The following is a 16,566-nucleotide window of genomic DNA, read 5'->3' as shown; positions in this document are numbered from 1 at the left end:
GAGGATACAGAGGGGAAGGAAACCCATTAGAGACAGGAGTTAAAGGGAGAGAGGATGGTAGTGGGAACTTGGTAAATGAGAGGGCGATTGACAAGAAAAAGATGGGAGATTGAGAGATATGTAGGAAGTGGAATGGTTGGGATTTGGTATTTGATGGAATCCCAAAAGAGAGAGAGAGATGGAGGAAGAGAGGAGTCAAAGATTATTTCCAGATTGCTGGTTCATGAGGTTCTGTGGGTACCATATTTACATACCATACCTGCTTTATCCATTCATCTATCAGTGGACACTTGGGCTGCCTCCACATCTTGGCTATCGTAAATAATGCTGCTATAAACATAGAGGTGTATGTATCCCTTTGAATTAGTGTTTTCTTATTCCTTGGGTAAATACCCAGAAGTACAATCACTGGATCACAGGGTAATTCTATTTTTAACTTTCTGAGGAAACTCCATACTGTTTTCCACAGTGGCAGCACCAGTTTTTGTTCCCACCAGCAGTGAAGGAGTGTTCCAGTTCACATCCTCACCAACACCTGTTGTTTCTTGTGTTGTTGATTTTAGCCATTCTGACATGTATGAGGTGATATCTCATTATAGTTTTGATTTGCATTTCCCTGATAATTAGTGATGTAGAGCATCTTTTCATGTGTCTGTTGGCCATCTGTCTGTCTTCCTTGGAGAAATGTCTATTCATGTCTTCTGCCCAGTTTTTAATTGGATTATTTGCTTTGCAGGTGTTGAACTTTCTGTTGTTGGTTTTTTTAGGAGGCTTAGTATTTCAAGAGATTTTATTTATTTATTTGAGAGAGAGCATAAGCAGGGTGAGGAGCAGAGGGAGAAGCAGATTTCTTACTGAGCAGGGAGCCCAACGTGGGGCTCAATCCCAGGACTCCAGGATCATGCCCTGAGCCAAAGGCAGATGCTTAACAGACAGAGCCACCCAGGCACCCCTGGGTGTTGAGTTTTATAAGTTCTTTATTGATTTTGGTTATTAACCCTTTAACAGATATGTCATTTGTAAATATCTTCTCTCATTTTGTAGGCTGCCTTTTAGTTTTGTTGATTATTTCCTTTGCTGTACAGAAGCACATTTTGATGTATACCCTACAGTTTATTTTTGTTTTTGTTTTCCTTGCCTCAGGAGACATATCTGGAAAGAAGTTGCTATGGCTGATGTCAAAAAAGTTACTGCCTGGGTTCTCTTCTAGGGTTCCTATGGTGTCAGGTCTTGTATTTAGGCCATAAACAATTTTGAATTTATTTTTGTGTATGGTGTAAGAAAGTAGCCTGGCTGGTTCAGTCAGTGAACCATGGGACTCTTTATCTCTGGATTGCAAAATTGAGCCTCACATTGGACATAGAGATTACTTTAAAAACAAAACAAAACAAAACAAAATAAGGAATCCAATTTCTTTCTTTTGCATGTTGCTGTCCAGATTTCAACACCATTTGTCGAAAAAAACATTCTTTTTCCCATTGGGTATTCTTTCCAGCTTTGTCAAAGATTAATTGACCATATAGTTGTGGGTGTATTTCTGTGTTTTCAAGAAAAACAACTGGGGGTACCTGGGTGGCTCTGTCGGTTAATTATCCGACACTTGATTTCAGCTTGGTCTGAAGATCAGGTCATGATCTCAGGGTTGTGGGATCAAGCTCCATGCCAAGTTCTGTGCTCAGCAGAGTCTGTTTGTCCCTCTCCTCTGCTGTCTCTTTCTCTCTCTCTCTCAAATAAACAAATAATATCTTTAATATGAAAAAAGGAGAAAGGAAAAGAAAGAGAAGAAAAGAAAAGGAAAGAAAAGAGAAAAACAAATGAATCTAAGTAAGAACATTGAGATTCATGATGTGTTAAGTTGCCCCACTCCTATCCTCCTCTCCCCTGCTCTGGAGTAGCCTCACAGCTTGAGTAGCTGTGAAAATCAGCAACCTAGCAGCCACCACAGGGGGCAAAATAGGTTTATAGCTCCCAAAAAAGAATCATCACTACTTGATTTATCTAGAAGTTTCTGAAATGCTCCATTCTCTATACTTGTCTCTGCTTCACCTAAAAGTTCACAGTGTGAGAACAGCCCTATCCTCAAAGCACTTATCATAAAACTATCAGCAGCAAATGTTTGATATTGCAGCTGCCTAAGTTGGCTATACCAGCTGAAGCTAATGAGAAGCTGACCGAAAAATTTAAATGGAAAAACTGGGGAATGAAATATTCAAAGGAGGCTTTGAAAAGATAGAGCATAATACTGGGAATCTAGAAAGCCATGCACATAGAAGGTCTGAGTAACTGACAAGAATGAAGCAGAAATTCAGGAAAATTGGGGCCATCGAAGAACAAAAAGGAAAATAAAGTCACAATGCATCGAATGCTTTTTGAGTGCCAGCCAGATGCTGTGTTCAGGGCTTACAATATCCTGTCTCATGGGCCCATATAATCATAATCCCCTGAAGCAGTTGAGGAAACTGGGGCTTTATGAGATTAGGTAACTGGCCAAGGTTGCAGGACTAGAAGGTAGCTAAGCCAGCCTTTGAACTCAGATGTTTGACTTCAAAGTTTTTTCTGGGTCTGGATGTCTAGAATGGCTAAGAGTGTAAAATGCTGCTGAGGGGACTAGTCAGTAAAGATGTAAACTTGTCTTTCAGATTTCTCCGCAAGGAGGTCTTTGCAGAACTTCTTGAAGTTCTGGGGCAAGAAGGCAGACAGATTCTAGTGGTTTGAAGAGTGAGCAGGAGTAAGGAAATGGATGTAGTTTTCAGCTGTTTGCTTGGAAAGAGAAGAGAGATAGGGCTTTTGCTGTAAGATGGGTAAGGATGCAATGTTCTTTTTTATTTTTTAGAGATTTCAGCATATGGACATAGTACAATGTAGTCAGTAAAAATCTTGGTCTTTCAGGAGGTAAAAGTCCTGGCATCCAAGACCCGGAGCAGATAGGGAAGAAAGGACAGTGAGGATGCTAGGCCTGTTAGGTAAGAGAACTGAAATTTGACTCCTAGAGAACTTAGGTTTTTCTTAACCTTATTCTCCAATCGAGTTCATCGCTTACCCTTTTTATTTTAGAGATAGAAGCTTGTCTTCAGAAATTAAGAAACAAGGCAGGATTGATGCCCCAAAAACACGATAGTGAAGGAAGATTATTTACTTATATCATTCAAGTGCTCTGCAATTCTTTTAATGCAGTGGCATCATCATTAGTCTTATTAATTACCATGCCGATGTTAGGTTTATAGCTTGTCTTCTTGACAATCCATCTGTCTTTAGCGCATTCTAGGGATCCTCGGACACTATGCAGGCATTGGAACTGCTTGGTCTTACTGAGGAAGCAATGAGTTCTAACTAAAAGCCAGGATGAAGAAATCTAGAGACTCACTGTACAGGCTTGATGACTACACTTAATAATACTGTATGGAGCCCTGAAAATATGCTAGGAGAATACATTTCAGCTGCACTAATCTTGCACACAAAATGCTATGTGAGGAGATATTTTAATTGGCTTGACTAGTAATAATTTCATTAGGTATATATATATATAATTCTGTTGTGTGCCTTAAATATAAACAGTTTTTTAATGTAAAAATATATAAATAAATGAAAAATAAGCCTATTCATTTAAAAGAAAAGAAAAAACAGAAGAAGGACACTACTGGTTCTCAGACTTGGCTGCATATGGAAATCTACTAGGGAGCTTTAAAAAGTACTGATGTCTGGATTCTAATACATAATCTATAGCCTGTATTTAAATTTAATTGTCCCGGGGATCCCTGGGTGGCTCAGCGGTTGGGCGTCTGCCCTCCAGCTCAGGGCGTGATCCTGGGGTTCCGGGAACAAGTCCCATGTCAGGCTCCCTGCATGGAACCTGCTTCTCCCTCTGCCTGTGTCTCTGCCTCGCTCTCTCTCTCTCTCTCTCTGTCTCTCATGAATAAATAAATAAAATCTTTAAAAAAATAAATTTAATTGTTCCAATCATGTCTTTCAAAGGTATTATTTTTTTTAATTAAGGATCACACATTGTACATAGTTGTCATACTTTTTTGATGAGGTCCTCAGTCTGTCTTTGCTTTTATGATCTTAAATTTCTGAAGAGTAAGTCCAGTTATTTTATAGAATGTCCCACGATTTTTGTTTTCCTGGTGTTCTCTCATGTTTAGGTTCAGATGATGCATTTTTGGCTATGAATACTACACAGAAGTAATATTGTATCTTTCTCAGTCCATTCTGGAGGGGCAGTAATTTTTTTTTAAGGTTTATTTATTTGAGAGAGAGCATGAGGGAGAAGAGAGAGAGGGAGAAGCAGGCTCCCCACTGAGCAGGGAGCCCCATGTGGGACTCGATCCTGGGATTCTGGGATCATGACCTGAGCCGAATGCAGACACTTAACTGACTGAGCCACCCAGGTGACTCAGGGGGTTGGAAAATTTTATTTGTCCCATTACTGGTGATGCTAACTCGAATCACTTGGTTAGGGTGGTCACTGCCTGGTTTCTCCACTGTAAAGTTATTCTTTGTCCTTTTGCTATATTGATAATAACTATCTTTGGAAAGATAATTAACTATCTTTGGAAAGATGCTTAGAGATTACGTAAATGTTGGGTTTCTCATCATATTTTCACCCATTAGTTAGTTTTTTTTTTTTTTTTAAGATTTTATCCATTTATTCACGAGAGACACACACAGAGAGAGAGGCAGAGACACAGCAGAGGGAGAAGCAGGCTCCATGCAGGGAGCCTGATGTGGGACCCAATCCCGGGACTCCAGGATCACCCCCTGGTCCAAAGGCAGGCGCTAAACCACTGCACCACCCGGGGATCCCTCATCCATTAGTTTTAATCATGCATTGACGATCTTTGGTTGAAACAACTGTTATTATGGTGATTGCTAAAAGGTGATTTTCCAGTCCCATCATTACTTTTGCATTTACAGTTGCCATTCTATCATAAGGGAGAGTTTGTTTTTCACTTTCACTTACCTATACCACTTATCTATCATCTATTTATTTTTATTTGTATGGACTCATGGATTCTCATTTTAGTCTATCGGTCATTTCTGTTAATATCATTATTTATGTTGATGTTCAACATCCCATATTTGACAATGCTAACTCCTTCAAGCTAGCTCTATGTCCTTTCTACATCTACTCTACACCTTTCAATTATATAGGGCTGAGATGAAGACATAAATATCTTAAGCAACACAAAAACTTCACTGTCATAATTAATTGAAATCACACTCTACCATATATCTCAGTGTTGCCAAGTAAGGAATTTAACTAATTTTTAAAAAATAACCTTTTTTATTTTTGAATGAAATTTTAGATTTAGGGAAGAGTTATAGGGGACATGGGTGGCTCAGTCAGTTAAGCATCTGACTCGATTTCAGCTCATGACCTGAGGGGTCATGATCTTGGGATTGTGAAATTGAGCCCCATGTTGAGCTCTCCTGGATGTGGACCCTGCTTAAGATTTTTTCTCTCTCCCTCTACCTCTGCCCCTCCTCACCTTCTCTCTTTCTCTGAAAGAGAAAAGAAAGATAAGAAAGAAAGAAAGAAAGAAAGAAAGAAAGAAAGAAAGAAAGAAAGAAGAAAGAAAGAAAGAAAGAAAGAAAGAAAGAAAGAAAGAAAGAAAGAAAGAAAGAAAGAAAGAAAGACAAGTTATAAAGATAGCTCGGAGAATTCAGTTCCTGTATATCCTTCATCCAGTTTCCTCCACTGTTAACATCTTATACATTTACTATAACTGAGAAACCAACAATGGTGCATCACTGTTTTTGGTTTTTTAAAGATTTTATTCATCCATTCATGATAGAGAGAGAGAGAGAGGCAGAGACACAGGCAGAGGGAGAAGCAGGCTCCATGCAGGGAGCCTGTCTCCAGGATCACCCCCTGGGCCGAAGGCAGGTGCTTAAACCGCTGAGCCACCCAGTCTGCCCCTCGTGCATCACTGTTAACTAAACTTACCACTTCACTTGGGTCACGCCATTTCCCTCAATGTCCTTCTTCTGTTCCAGAGTCACATCCAGAATACTACATTTAGTTACCATGTCTCCTTAGTCGACTCTGGTCTGTGACAGTGTCTCAGACTTCCCTTGCTTTTTATGATTGCAATAGGGTTTTTTTTTTTTTTTTAAGATTTCATTTATTTATTCATGAGAGACACAGAGACACAGGCAGAGGGAGAAGCAGGCTCCATGCAGGGAGCCCGACGTGGGACTCGATCCCGGGTCTCCAGGATCATGCCCTGGGCCAAAGGTGGCGCTAAACTGCTGAGCCACCTGGGCTGCCCTGGTCGCAATAGTTTTGAAGAACACTGGTCAGGGGATACCCGGGTGTCTCAGTGGTTGGGCATCTACCTTTGCCTCAGGGCATAATCCCAGGCTCCCAGGATTGAGTCCCACATCCAGCTCCCGCAGGGAGCCTGCTTCTCCCTCTGCCTATGTTTCTGCCTCTCTCTGTGTGTCTCTCATGAATGAATAAATAAATAAATCTTAAAAAAAAAAAAAAAAAAAGAACACTGGTCAGGTATTTTGTAAATGTATCTCAATTTGCTTTTTGCCTAATGTTTTCCTTGTGGTTAGACTACGGGTAATGGGTTTGGAGGAAGAATGCCATAGAGATGAAGGCCCATTCTCATTACATCAGGGGTACATGCTATTGCCATGATTCAGCACTGATGAGAACAGCCCAAATAGTATTTGCCAGGTTTCTCCAATATAAAATTACTTTCATTTCCCCCTTCCCATACTCTACTTTTGGGGGGCACGTCATTAAGCATTGTCACAATCTGAATTTCACCCCTTGTATCCTTTGACCTCCTGATTGATTTTTTTTCCTGATTGATTTTTAAAACTTTTTTATACATTATAGTTTACTCTTTCTGCTATAGTTTTTTTTTTAAAGATTTTATTCATTTATTCATCACACACACACACACACAGTGACACAGGGAAGAAGCAGCCTCCATGCAGGGAACCTGACATGGGATTCCATCCCAGGACTCCAGGATAATGCCCTGGCCCGAAGGCAGGCGCCAAACGGCTGAGCCACCTAGGGTTCCCTCTGCTATAGCTTCTATGGGTTTTGACAAATGCGTAGTCATATACCTATTCCCATACAGGTTAATTGCATTAGCCTAAAGAATACCCTGTGCTTTTTCTAGTTAACCCCTTCTCCTTCTAATCCCTGGAATCCACTGATCTGTTTTTCATCACTACAGTTTTGCCTTTTCCATAACATCTTGTGATAAAGTTCTGGAATGTAGGTGACGTTTGGTAGGGGGAGGTCCAGAACCCACCACCAAGAAAGAACTCTTGAGATGTCTTTGGTGCAAAAGGGTGGTTTTATTAAAGCCTGGGGACAGGAGCTGTGGGCAGGAAGAGGGCTGCCTGGGCCTGGGAGGGGAGGCTGATTGTACCCCTGGGAGAGGGAGGGTTGGGGAGCGCGTCCTCCCTAAGGAGCTTTGGAAGCCGGGTTTCCAGGACCTCGAGGGGCAGCTGTTGTGGGAAAAGGCCACTTACCACCATCTAATGAAACCTGAGTCATGAGACCCTACAGATCTGTACCGGTGGGCCACGTGCTTGGGGATGATTGCCCACACGTGTGCTGGGGGCAGAGATAAAGGAATTTCTAAAGGAATTTTTATATGTTAAAGTAGACGGACAGGCTCCTGGGGGTCGGGCTAAGCTTGCCTCTGCCCTTAGCAAAGTCTGAACATCGAGGCAGTTGAGTCCCTGGAGGAAGGTCCCTCTGCCTGTTTCAAGGACTCATCAGTGTGCTCTGTCCTCAGCTAGTCCACTGGTCCCCCATCATTATAAATGGAATGATTCAATATACAGTCTTTCCAGACTGTTTTTTTTCTTTTATCAATTAACAAAATACATTTAAGATTCATCCATGTTATTGTGTGGATGAAGAGTGAGCTCCTGTTTTCTTGCTGAATAGTTTTCTGTCATTTATACCACAATTTATCCATTCACCTATTCAAGGACATTTTGGTTGCTTGCAATTTGGGGTGATTGTGAATAAAGATGCTATAAATATCAGGTTTTTGTGTAGACATAAATTTTCAGATCAGTTAGATAAACACCCAGGAGCATGACTGCTATGTTATTTTGATAAGTCTATGCTAACACTGTGAGAAATTGGGAAATTATCTTCCATCGATATTATCTTCTTTGCTAAAGTATTATGGTCAGATATTTTGTCCAGTTTTTAAATTGGGCTGTTTGTTTTCTTGTTGCTGACTTTTAATAGGTCAGCAACCTATTATAGGTCTGGTTATAGGTCTTTTTTTAAAACAGTTAACAATTTTTTTTTTTAAGATTTTATTTATTTATTCATGAGAGGCAGAGACATAGGCAGAGGGAGAAGCAGGCCCCATGCAGGGAGTCTGATGTGGGACTCCACCCCAGGACTCCAGGATCATGCCCTGGGCCAGGCAGGCACTAAACCGCTGAGCCACCCAGGGATCCCCCTGGTTATAGGTCTTTAATTGCATATATGATTTACAAATATTTTCTCCCAGTCTGTGGCTTGTCATTTCATTCACCTCACAGTGTCTTTCACTAAATGAAAAGTTTTGATTTTCAGAAATTCCAATTCATCAAACTTTAATTTCATGCATTATGCTTTTGGCATTGTATCTAAAAAGTCAACACCAAATCCAGGGCACACAGATTTTCTGTTTTCTTCTAGAAATTTTAGTTTGAACATTTAAGTATATGATCCATTTAGAGTTAGATTTTTTTTTAAGTTATTATTTATTTATTTGAGAGAGAGAGAGCACAAGTGGGGCAGAGAAGCAGAGGGAGAGGGAGAAGCAGGCTCCCCACTGACACAAAAGCCCAACCCAGGGCTCAATCCCAGGACTCTGGGACCAAGACCCTGGCCAGCCAAAGGCAGATACTTAACCCAGTGAGCCACCCAGGAGCCCTTAGAGTTAAAATTTTTAAAGTTTTTATTTAAGTTCCTGTTAATTAACATACAGTGTGATATTAGTTTCAGGTATACAACATAGTAATTTGGCATTTCCATACAATACCCAGGGCTCATCATAGCAACTTCACTCCATAATCCCCATAGAGTTAAATTTTTTTGGTAAGGTATCAGGTATGTATTGTTTTTCACATACAGATATCCAATCTGTGGAGCACCATTTGATTGAATTCCCTTTGATAGAAATCAGTTGGTTGTATTTGTGTGGGTCTACTTCAGGGCTCTCTCTTGTGTTCTATTGATCTATGTGTTGTCTGTCCCTTCACCAATACCACACTGTCTTGATTACTATGTCTATAAAGTAAATCTTAAAATGAGGTCATGTGAATTTTCCTACTATGTTTTCTTTTTCATTTTTTTAAAGACACAGAGAGGCAGAGACACAGGCAGAGGGAGAAGCAGGCTCCATGCAAGGACCCTGACGTGTGACCCGATCCCAGGACTCCAGGATCAGGCCCTGGGCCAAAGGCAGGCGCTAAACTGCTGAGCCACCCAGGGATCCCCCTATTTTATTTTTCATGATTGTTTTGGCTATTTCTGGATCTCTTGAATTTCCATATGAATTTTAGGATCAGCTTGTCAGTTCTGCCAAACCAGGAGAACTGGGATTTTGATAGAAATTTTATTGACTCTGTAGATCAATTTGGGAAATATTGCTATCTTAACAATATCAAGTCTTCAAATCCATGAACATGAGATGTTTTTCTTCTTTAATTTCTTTCAATGATACTTTGTAGTTTTTAGAATGTAAGTTTGCACTTTTTGTTGTTACTTCTATATACAGTCAAATCTTGTTCTTTGCAGTAATGTTCTATAAAGTTGCTGCCAACTTTGAATTAGCAAATACTAAATAATCGCTTCAAGGGAAATACAAGGTTAAATTCTTGTGAGTCTCTGGTCACATTTTTGCCCATAGAAATACCGTTTGTGTTATATAGGTTTGTTTGCCAACATCTTGTAAAACAAGCCAGTCTCATCAGTTTTGAAAACCTGCTTTTCCACATAACCCCTTTTCATGTAACAGTTAATAGATATTTAAAAATTCTTCCACAGCCTCCTCATCTGCAGAACCCGCCTCCCCTACAAGTTTAACTCTAATGTGTGCTCTCATCATAACTAGCAGGGCTAAGTGACTCTGGGCAAGTCACTTAGCTCAAACTCTGGGGGAAAAAAAACGGCTCTAGACGAGACTATCTCTGTGATATATCACTAATTCTGAATTGAATATTTAAAAACCAAACAAAAACCCCTCAGCAACTTCTATAATGTTGAAAGCCAACAGCACCACCTGGTGGTCCAAGAAAAGAGGTCATGCAGAGGAACACTGGCTAATCAATGTGTCCAGTTTTATCTGTATTTTGCTTGTTTAAATAAAAATTTCACATTTTCAGACAATTTTACCTCTAACTGGCTACACACAAGTACATTACTACATATAAAAGCAATCATACAAGTCGTTTTGTTTAAAATCACACCCGGCATAGATTCCTTTGTGACTATAAAGATCTTTAAATAGTCATAATCAGCTATTGCTTTGGATTCAAAACAAAATGAAATTACTGAAGAATTAGAACAATTACACGAAACGAAAATATACTTAATTATACACAAAAATTTTCATCAAATTAAAATTATTCTTATATATCTGATCAAGAAAATGAATTATAGTATTCAATTATAACCCCCCAAATAAAATAAATATCCATGAATCCATGCATCTATAAACACATGCTCAAATGAAGGAATAAGTAAATACTGAAAAGAGATAGCTTTCTCTCTCTTTTTTTTTTTTTAAGATTTTATTTATTTATTTATTCATGAGAGACACAGAGGGAGAGAGAGAGAGAGGCAGAGGCACAGGCGGAGAGAGAAGCAGGCTCCATGCAGGGAGCCGGACGTGGGACTCGATCCTGGGTCTCCAGGATCAGGTCTGGGCTGAAGGCGGCGCTAAACCGCTGAGCCACCCAGGCGTCCCAAGATAGTTCTTCTTTACAAAATAATTACAATCAACAAATATAAAAGGAATGACAGAAATAGAAAATCTTGGGACGCCTGAGTGGCCCAGTGGTTTAGCGCCGCCTTCAGCCCAGACCTGATCCTGGAGACCCAGGATCGAGTCCCACATCGAGCTCCCTGCATGGAGCCTGCTTCTCCCTCTACCTGTGCCTCTGCCTCTCTCTCTCTCTCTGTGTCTCTCATGAATAAATAAGTAAATAAAATCTTAAAAAAAAAAAAAGAAATAGAAAATCACCATTAGATCACCACTGTAATGATTGTTGCAGGAAAAACCCATCTCCATACACTAAAATTATGCCACATGGGCAAAAGTTTGAGGAGAAACAGAATACTTTCATAGTGTCAAAATATCTCTCCCAAGATGTTTGAAAATTACAAAGGGAAAGAGTGACTTTATAGTGTTAGATACAGCAGATATAATTTAGTAAAGTGACCAGCAGTTAACATCACCAGCAGTAAGACCTCTGACATCATGTACACATTGATACGATTTATGTTTTTGTTAAGGCAAACTGATTTTAAAGAGAGAGAAAATTCCATTCAAGTTTTTTTCTAACATTTTAAAAACAGCTTTTTGCGTTTTTTTTTAAGTTTTTATTTTCTTTTAATTCCAGTAGAGCTAACATACTTGTAATTTTAGTTTCAGGTTTATGATATAGGGATTCAACATTTTCATACAGCATCCAGTGCTCATCACAGCAAGCAAACCCCATCTCCTGTTTCACCCATGCTCTCACCCACCTCCCTCTGGTAACTATCAGTTTGTCCTCTACAGTTGAGAGTTTGTTTCTTGGTTTGTCTCTCTCTCATTTTTTCCCCTTGCTCATTTGTTTTGTTTCTTAAACTCCACATATAAGTGAAATCATGTGGTATTTGTCTTTCTCTGACTCATTTCAGCATTTCTTTTTTTATAAGTCATTAAGCTATTGGAAACTTAGTTGTCAGCAATTGTAAGACAGTCTAAATCTGTTTAATTTTCATAGTTACCCACCGAGAATATGGGTCAATAAAAAAAAAGACACCACTCCAGATATCTTTCAGCATCTATAGTGAACTCTAATTTCAGCAAAATTAACAGAAATATTATTTGAAATTCATTATACCTGTAAGGAGGAAGGAAATATTTAAAACCTCCTTTGCTGAAAAAATATTATCTCAGTATCTTGAGCAAGCCACCTTCAAACCAGTTTCCAAAAAAATTTAAAACAAAGGTAATATCAGATTTATGTCCAAAAGCATGAAAAGCCACAAGCATAGTAAATAAAAAATACATTTTTCAAGTACCCATGAAACATAAATGAACACTGATAATTTAAGAGAAAATATCAATTTCAAAAGGTAGAAATATTTTATTTTCTGATTACAATGCAAAAGGCAGAAATTAATTACCAAATCAGGGAAAAAACTTCCCTTATTGTGAAGATTAAAACATTATCTTAAGTGATGGTTTGAGCCAAAGGTGAAATAACAACAAAATTTGGAACTTAAGACATAGAATGAAAGCAAAAGGGCAATTACTAGCTTCTATGAATTAGAAAAGGTGTTCCTTCTTCAAGTAGAAAAGAAAGATGGTTATTATCTTCAGACAGCCAAGAGGCAACAGCTCTGAGCCCAGCCGGCTGGAAGATGAGCACGAGGCTCAAGGAAATTAAAAGCAGAGTGAGTTGGTAGCTATGAAAGAAAAAAGCATAAGCTTGTTTTCTCTAAGGCAAATAAAAAAAAAAAAATCCACAAAGCCTACTAGAGTGTGAGTTTCCCCTTAATATTGGAAGCAAAATTGTAGTTAGTAAAGTACTTGCTAACAAGACTTTGAAGGCCAAGAAAAAGGCTCACTTAAGGAATGTTTTCTTTGAATTTAATATTCTCAAGGTCCTGACTCTTAGGCTAAAAGACAAAGCCCACTACAGGATTTAATTGATTAAATTGATTAAATGATTACAATTTTATATCACCTGTAAATGAATCAGGAGCAAGCTTTTACTTAACCTGTCTTAAAGGATGCTTGTATTTGAAGCCAAGAAAAGTCCCAGTTTGTGATTGCATTAAGAAACCATTCAGATATTCTCTTTTTACTGCAGTAAAATATTTTCTTTTCTTTTTTTTTAAGATTTATTTATTTATTTATTCATGATAGACATAGAGAGAGAGAGAGAGAGAGGCAGAGACACAGGCAGAGGGAGAAGCAGGCTCCATGCAGGGAGCCCGATGCGGGACTCGATCCCGGGACTCCAGGATTGCGCCCTGGGCCAAAGGCAGGCGCCAAACTGCTGAGCCACGCAGGGATCCCCCTGCAATAAAATATTTTCAAATGGAGCGATTTTTAAAATTATTTCTCTAAACTCACAAAAACATGCAATACTTTTGGGTTCTGCTTTCTTTTATGGTAACATCTCTCCTAGAATGGGATCAATAAGCTCCAGGTGCTATGAAAGTCCAGGGAAGATTTCTCACACCATGCACTTCGGTGGTAAAACAAAACAAAACAAAACAAAACATACTTCAGTTGAGTTTGGGTTTGTAAGTAGTGGAAATGACATAGGGAGGTCACGGAATATAGTTAGAACAAGTTGAATAAAAACCTAGAAAAGTAGGGAGGGAAAGGACAGGCATAAAGATCTTTCTGGGCAGAAGACTAGGAATAGTTCAAGGTTGGTTTTGATTCATGAGTCACTGGGCAGGGGTTTAAGGGGCTTCTATTGTGACAAAAAGAAACAGAAGCTGGAGATAGGCTATGATAGTACAGTGACAAAATAAAGACCTAGTTGCTAGGGTCAGGGAGTAGACACCAGAAGCTTGGAGAAGGACAGATGGAGCCCTAGCTCCTGGTCCCCTTTCTCACCCTCCTTCCCCCCTAGGTCATCTGAAATGTCACCTTTCACCTAATCATCATCTCCTTGGTTTCAGACCTTAACTCTGGTCTCTCGACTTCTGCTTAGTTCCACATTCTCTACCCTTTTGCAAAGAGGACTACCACATTCTCTTCCTGGAGACTTTAAGGCTTTTCTGCTTGCCACATGCTCTAATCACCAGCCCCTCCTAACTCAGCTGAGATGGAAGTGTCCACCCTCTCCAAAACTCTTAAGCCAACTCCCGGTCTCAATCAAGAGTCTTTGGGCCCTAGGATTATCCTTGCCTTATTTGAAATTGGATCACTTCCTCCTGTCTCCTGGTGTTTTCTCCCTTCCCCAAACAATAGTGACCATCAAGTAGCTGAACAACAGACTGCACAGAAGTTTGAAAATCTCTTAAAAGATATTAAAGATATCATTAAAAATGTGACAAGTAATGAAGAAAAGATCACAGAAGTCAAAGATTCTTTTGAGGAAATCAGTATTTCTGAGGATGTGTCAGAACTTAAAGAAAAAATCAGAGAACTTGATAAGATAAATGAAGTGTTATTGAACAACCTGCTTGGTTGCTCAGACCTAGAGAAAGAAGAGAATGCAAAAAAACAGATGATAGTGGAAAACCAGAACTGTAAGGACACGGTACAAGTCTTTAGAAGTGATTTGGTAAATTGTTCAGAAGAAAACAGAGCCCTTGATGAAACTCAGTTAAGTAAGGAAAAAGCAAAATATAGACTCCCTCATGTTCAAGAAGAAAATATCAAACTTAGGAACAACATGGAGCAGTTACTACAGGAAGCAGAACACTGGAATGTGCAACATGCTGAGCTCAGTGAACTAATAAGAACATATCAGAAATCTCAGAAAGATATACAAGAAACTCTTAAAAATAATGGAGCACATTTCCAAACTCAATCAAATGAGAAGGTGTCAGCTCAGCATGAACTGGAGGAACAAGTGAAAAAACTGGAACATGACACATATTCATTGCATTTGATTTCAGCTTTGCTGGAAAATGAATGTCAGATCTTACAGCAGAGAATAGAGCTTCTCAAGGAACTCCATCATCAGAAAGAGGGAACTCTGCAAGAGAAGCCAATTCAGAAAAACGGTGAAAAGGACAAGAAAAAACAGAAGCTATCAGCAGAGCATAAGCCAAAAATGCAAGAAAAAGAGGGTACATTTCAGAAAAAAGACAAATTCTACAGAGGCCTGGATGCTGGTAGCAAGAAAGCGCTTAATAACCACTTCAATACTCATATTGCAAGAGGAACTCCTGTGGAAAAATCATCCAGCAGCCTAACTTAGAAAATACCAAAAGTAGAAGAAAAGGCAATTCTTCAAAAACTGTAACACATCAACTCTAGGCATAATCAATCATCAAACCTAGGATAGATCTGCTGGTTTGACAAGAGTAAACCATAGAACAAGAAGATTAACACTTAGATTGTTCATTACCTCAGTAGTTATGTAAGTTTGGTGTTTCATGACCATTAGTGCCAGTATCAAGTTCATAACCTGTTGTACAATTTGCTTGTTTTTTGTATTTATTAGAGATCCTATGACACTGTAACCAAGAGGGAGAAGTTATAGGTCCAATTAATAAAGATCTAAATAAAAACTAGAATAAAAATGAAAAGTTTGTTTTATTTAATCATTTACTGGGTAAGGGGAATTCTGGGAGGAAAAAGTATATGACCCTTTTATTGTGAACCTTTAAAGCTCATGATTGAAATGCATGTTTCCTTTTCCTGTTATCTACTGAAGTGTGGGAAGTAGTGACGTAAAGAAGAAAAAAAATGCTGATAAACCAACCCAGAGTAGTTTTTCTCTTCTCATAAGTGTCCCCATTCCCTAAGTACTGTTTTTCATAATATTCCTCTCCTGCTCCTCCACTAGTGAACAGTGGGCATACCAAGCAGCAGAGGCCCTTGGCGAAGGATACGTCAGTTGGTTTAGAAGAATAGATGTATATCTAGATTTTGTTCTGTGTTGGCAAAATTCTTCCCATTCCTCCAGGTGGGGATAGTAGAGTTACCCAAGGGAAAAAGCAGTATTTTCTATTGAGGGACCTGGGCTTCTGGGTCGCCTGGGTGCCTCAGTGGTTGACTGGCTGCCTTCAGCTCAGGGCGTTATCCCGGGGTCCCAGGATCGAGCCCCACGTTTGGCTCTCCGCAGGGAGCCTGCTTCTCCCTCTGCCTGTGTCTCTGCCTCTCTCTGTGTTTCTCATGAATAAATAAATAAAATCTTAAAAAAAAAGGGGGGGGGGAGCTAGACTTCTGATTCCAGAAAAAAACACAGCAGATGCATTTCTTTTTTTTTTTTTTTTTTTAGATTTTATTTATTTATTCATGATAGAGAGAGAGAGGCAGAGACACAGGCAGAGGGAGAAGCAGGCTCCATGCACCAGGAGCCCGATGTGGGATTCGATCCCGGGTCTCCAGGATCGCGCCCTGGGCCAAAGGCAGGCGCTAAACCGCTGCGCCACCCAGGGATCCCCAGCAGATGCATTTCTTACTATTCCTCCCATTAAGTATGGTAAAGACCCTGGACATTATGTATAAAATGAACTGGAGACCCTGAAAGATGGAGAGAATGTGATGGACTATCCAGAGACCAGAGACCTTGAGACTTCAGGAACAGCATGCTGTTAAGTTCCCTGGGTTTTCTTTTTGTCTTGTATATCCTGGATAGAGTGTTGGAAGAGTCCACAACCCAGAAATG

At 39.5% G+C, this 16,566-nt stretch overlaps 1 protein-coding gene across 1 annotated transcript; it reads left to right on the top strand.

Moving 5' to 3' along the window:
• The first annotated feature begins 13,765 nt into the window (after window positions 1-13,765).
• SPZ1 (spermatogenic leucine zipper 1) lies at window positions 13,766-15,481 on the top strand. Its single transcript, XM_025438278.3, has one exon. The coding sequence runs from the start codon at window positions 14,047-14,049 to the stop codon at window positions 15,148-15,150; it is 1,104 nt and encodes a 367-aa protein (XP_025294063.1). The 5' UTR covers window positions 13,766-14,046; the 3' UTR covers window positions 15,151-15,481.
• The last annotated feature ends 1,085 nt before the right edge of the window (window positions 15,482-16,566 follow it).

Source organism: Canis lupus, chromosome 3 (assembly GCF_003254725.2).
Source record: "Canis lupus dingo isolate Sandy chromosome 3, ASM325472v2, whole genome shotgun sequence".
NCBI lineage: Eukaryota > Metazoa > Chordata > Mammalia > Carnivora > Canidae > Canis > Canis lupus.
This window is presented reverse-complemented; position numbering and strand designations above follow the sequence as displayed.

Excerpts from the sequence above, each read along its gene's own strand:
- SPZ1 (XM_025438278.3), top strand. The coding sequence starts at position 14,047 with ATGGAAGTGTCCACCCTCTCCAAAACTCTTAAGCCAACTCCCGGTCTC.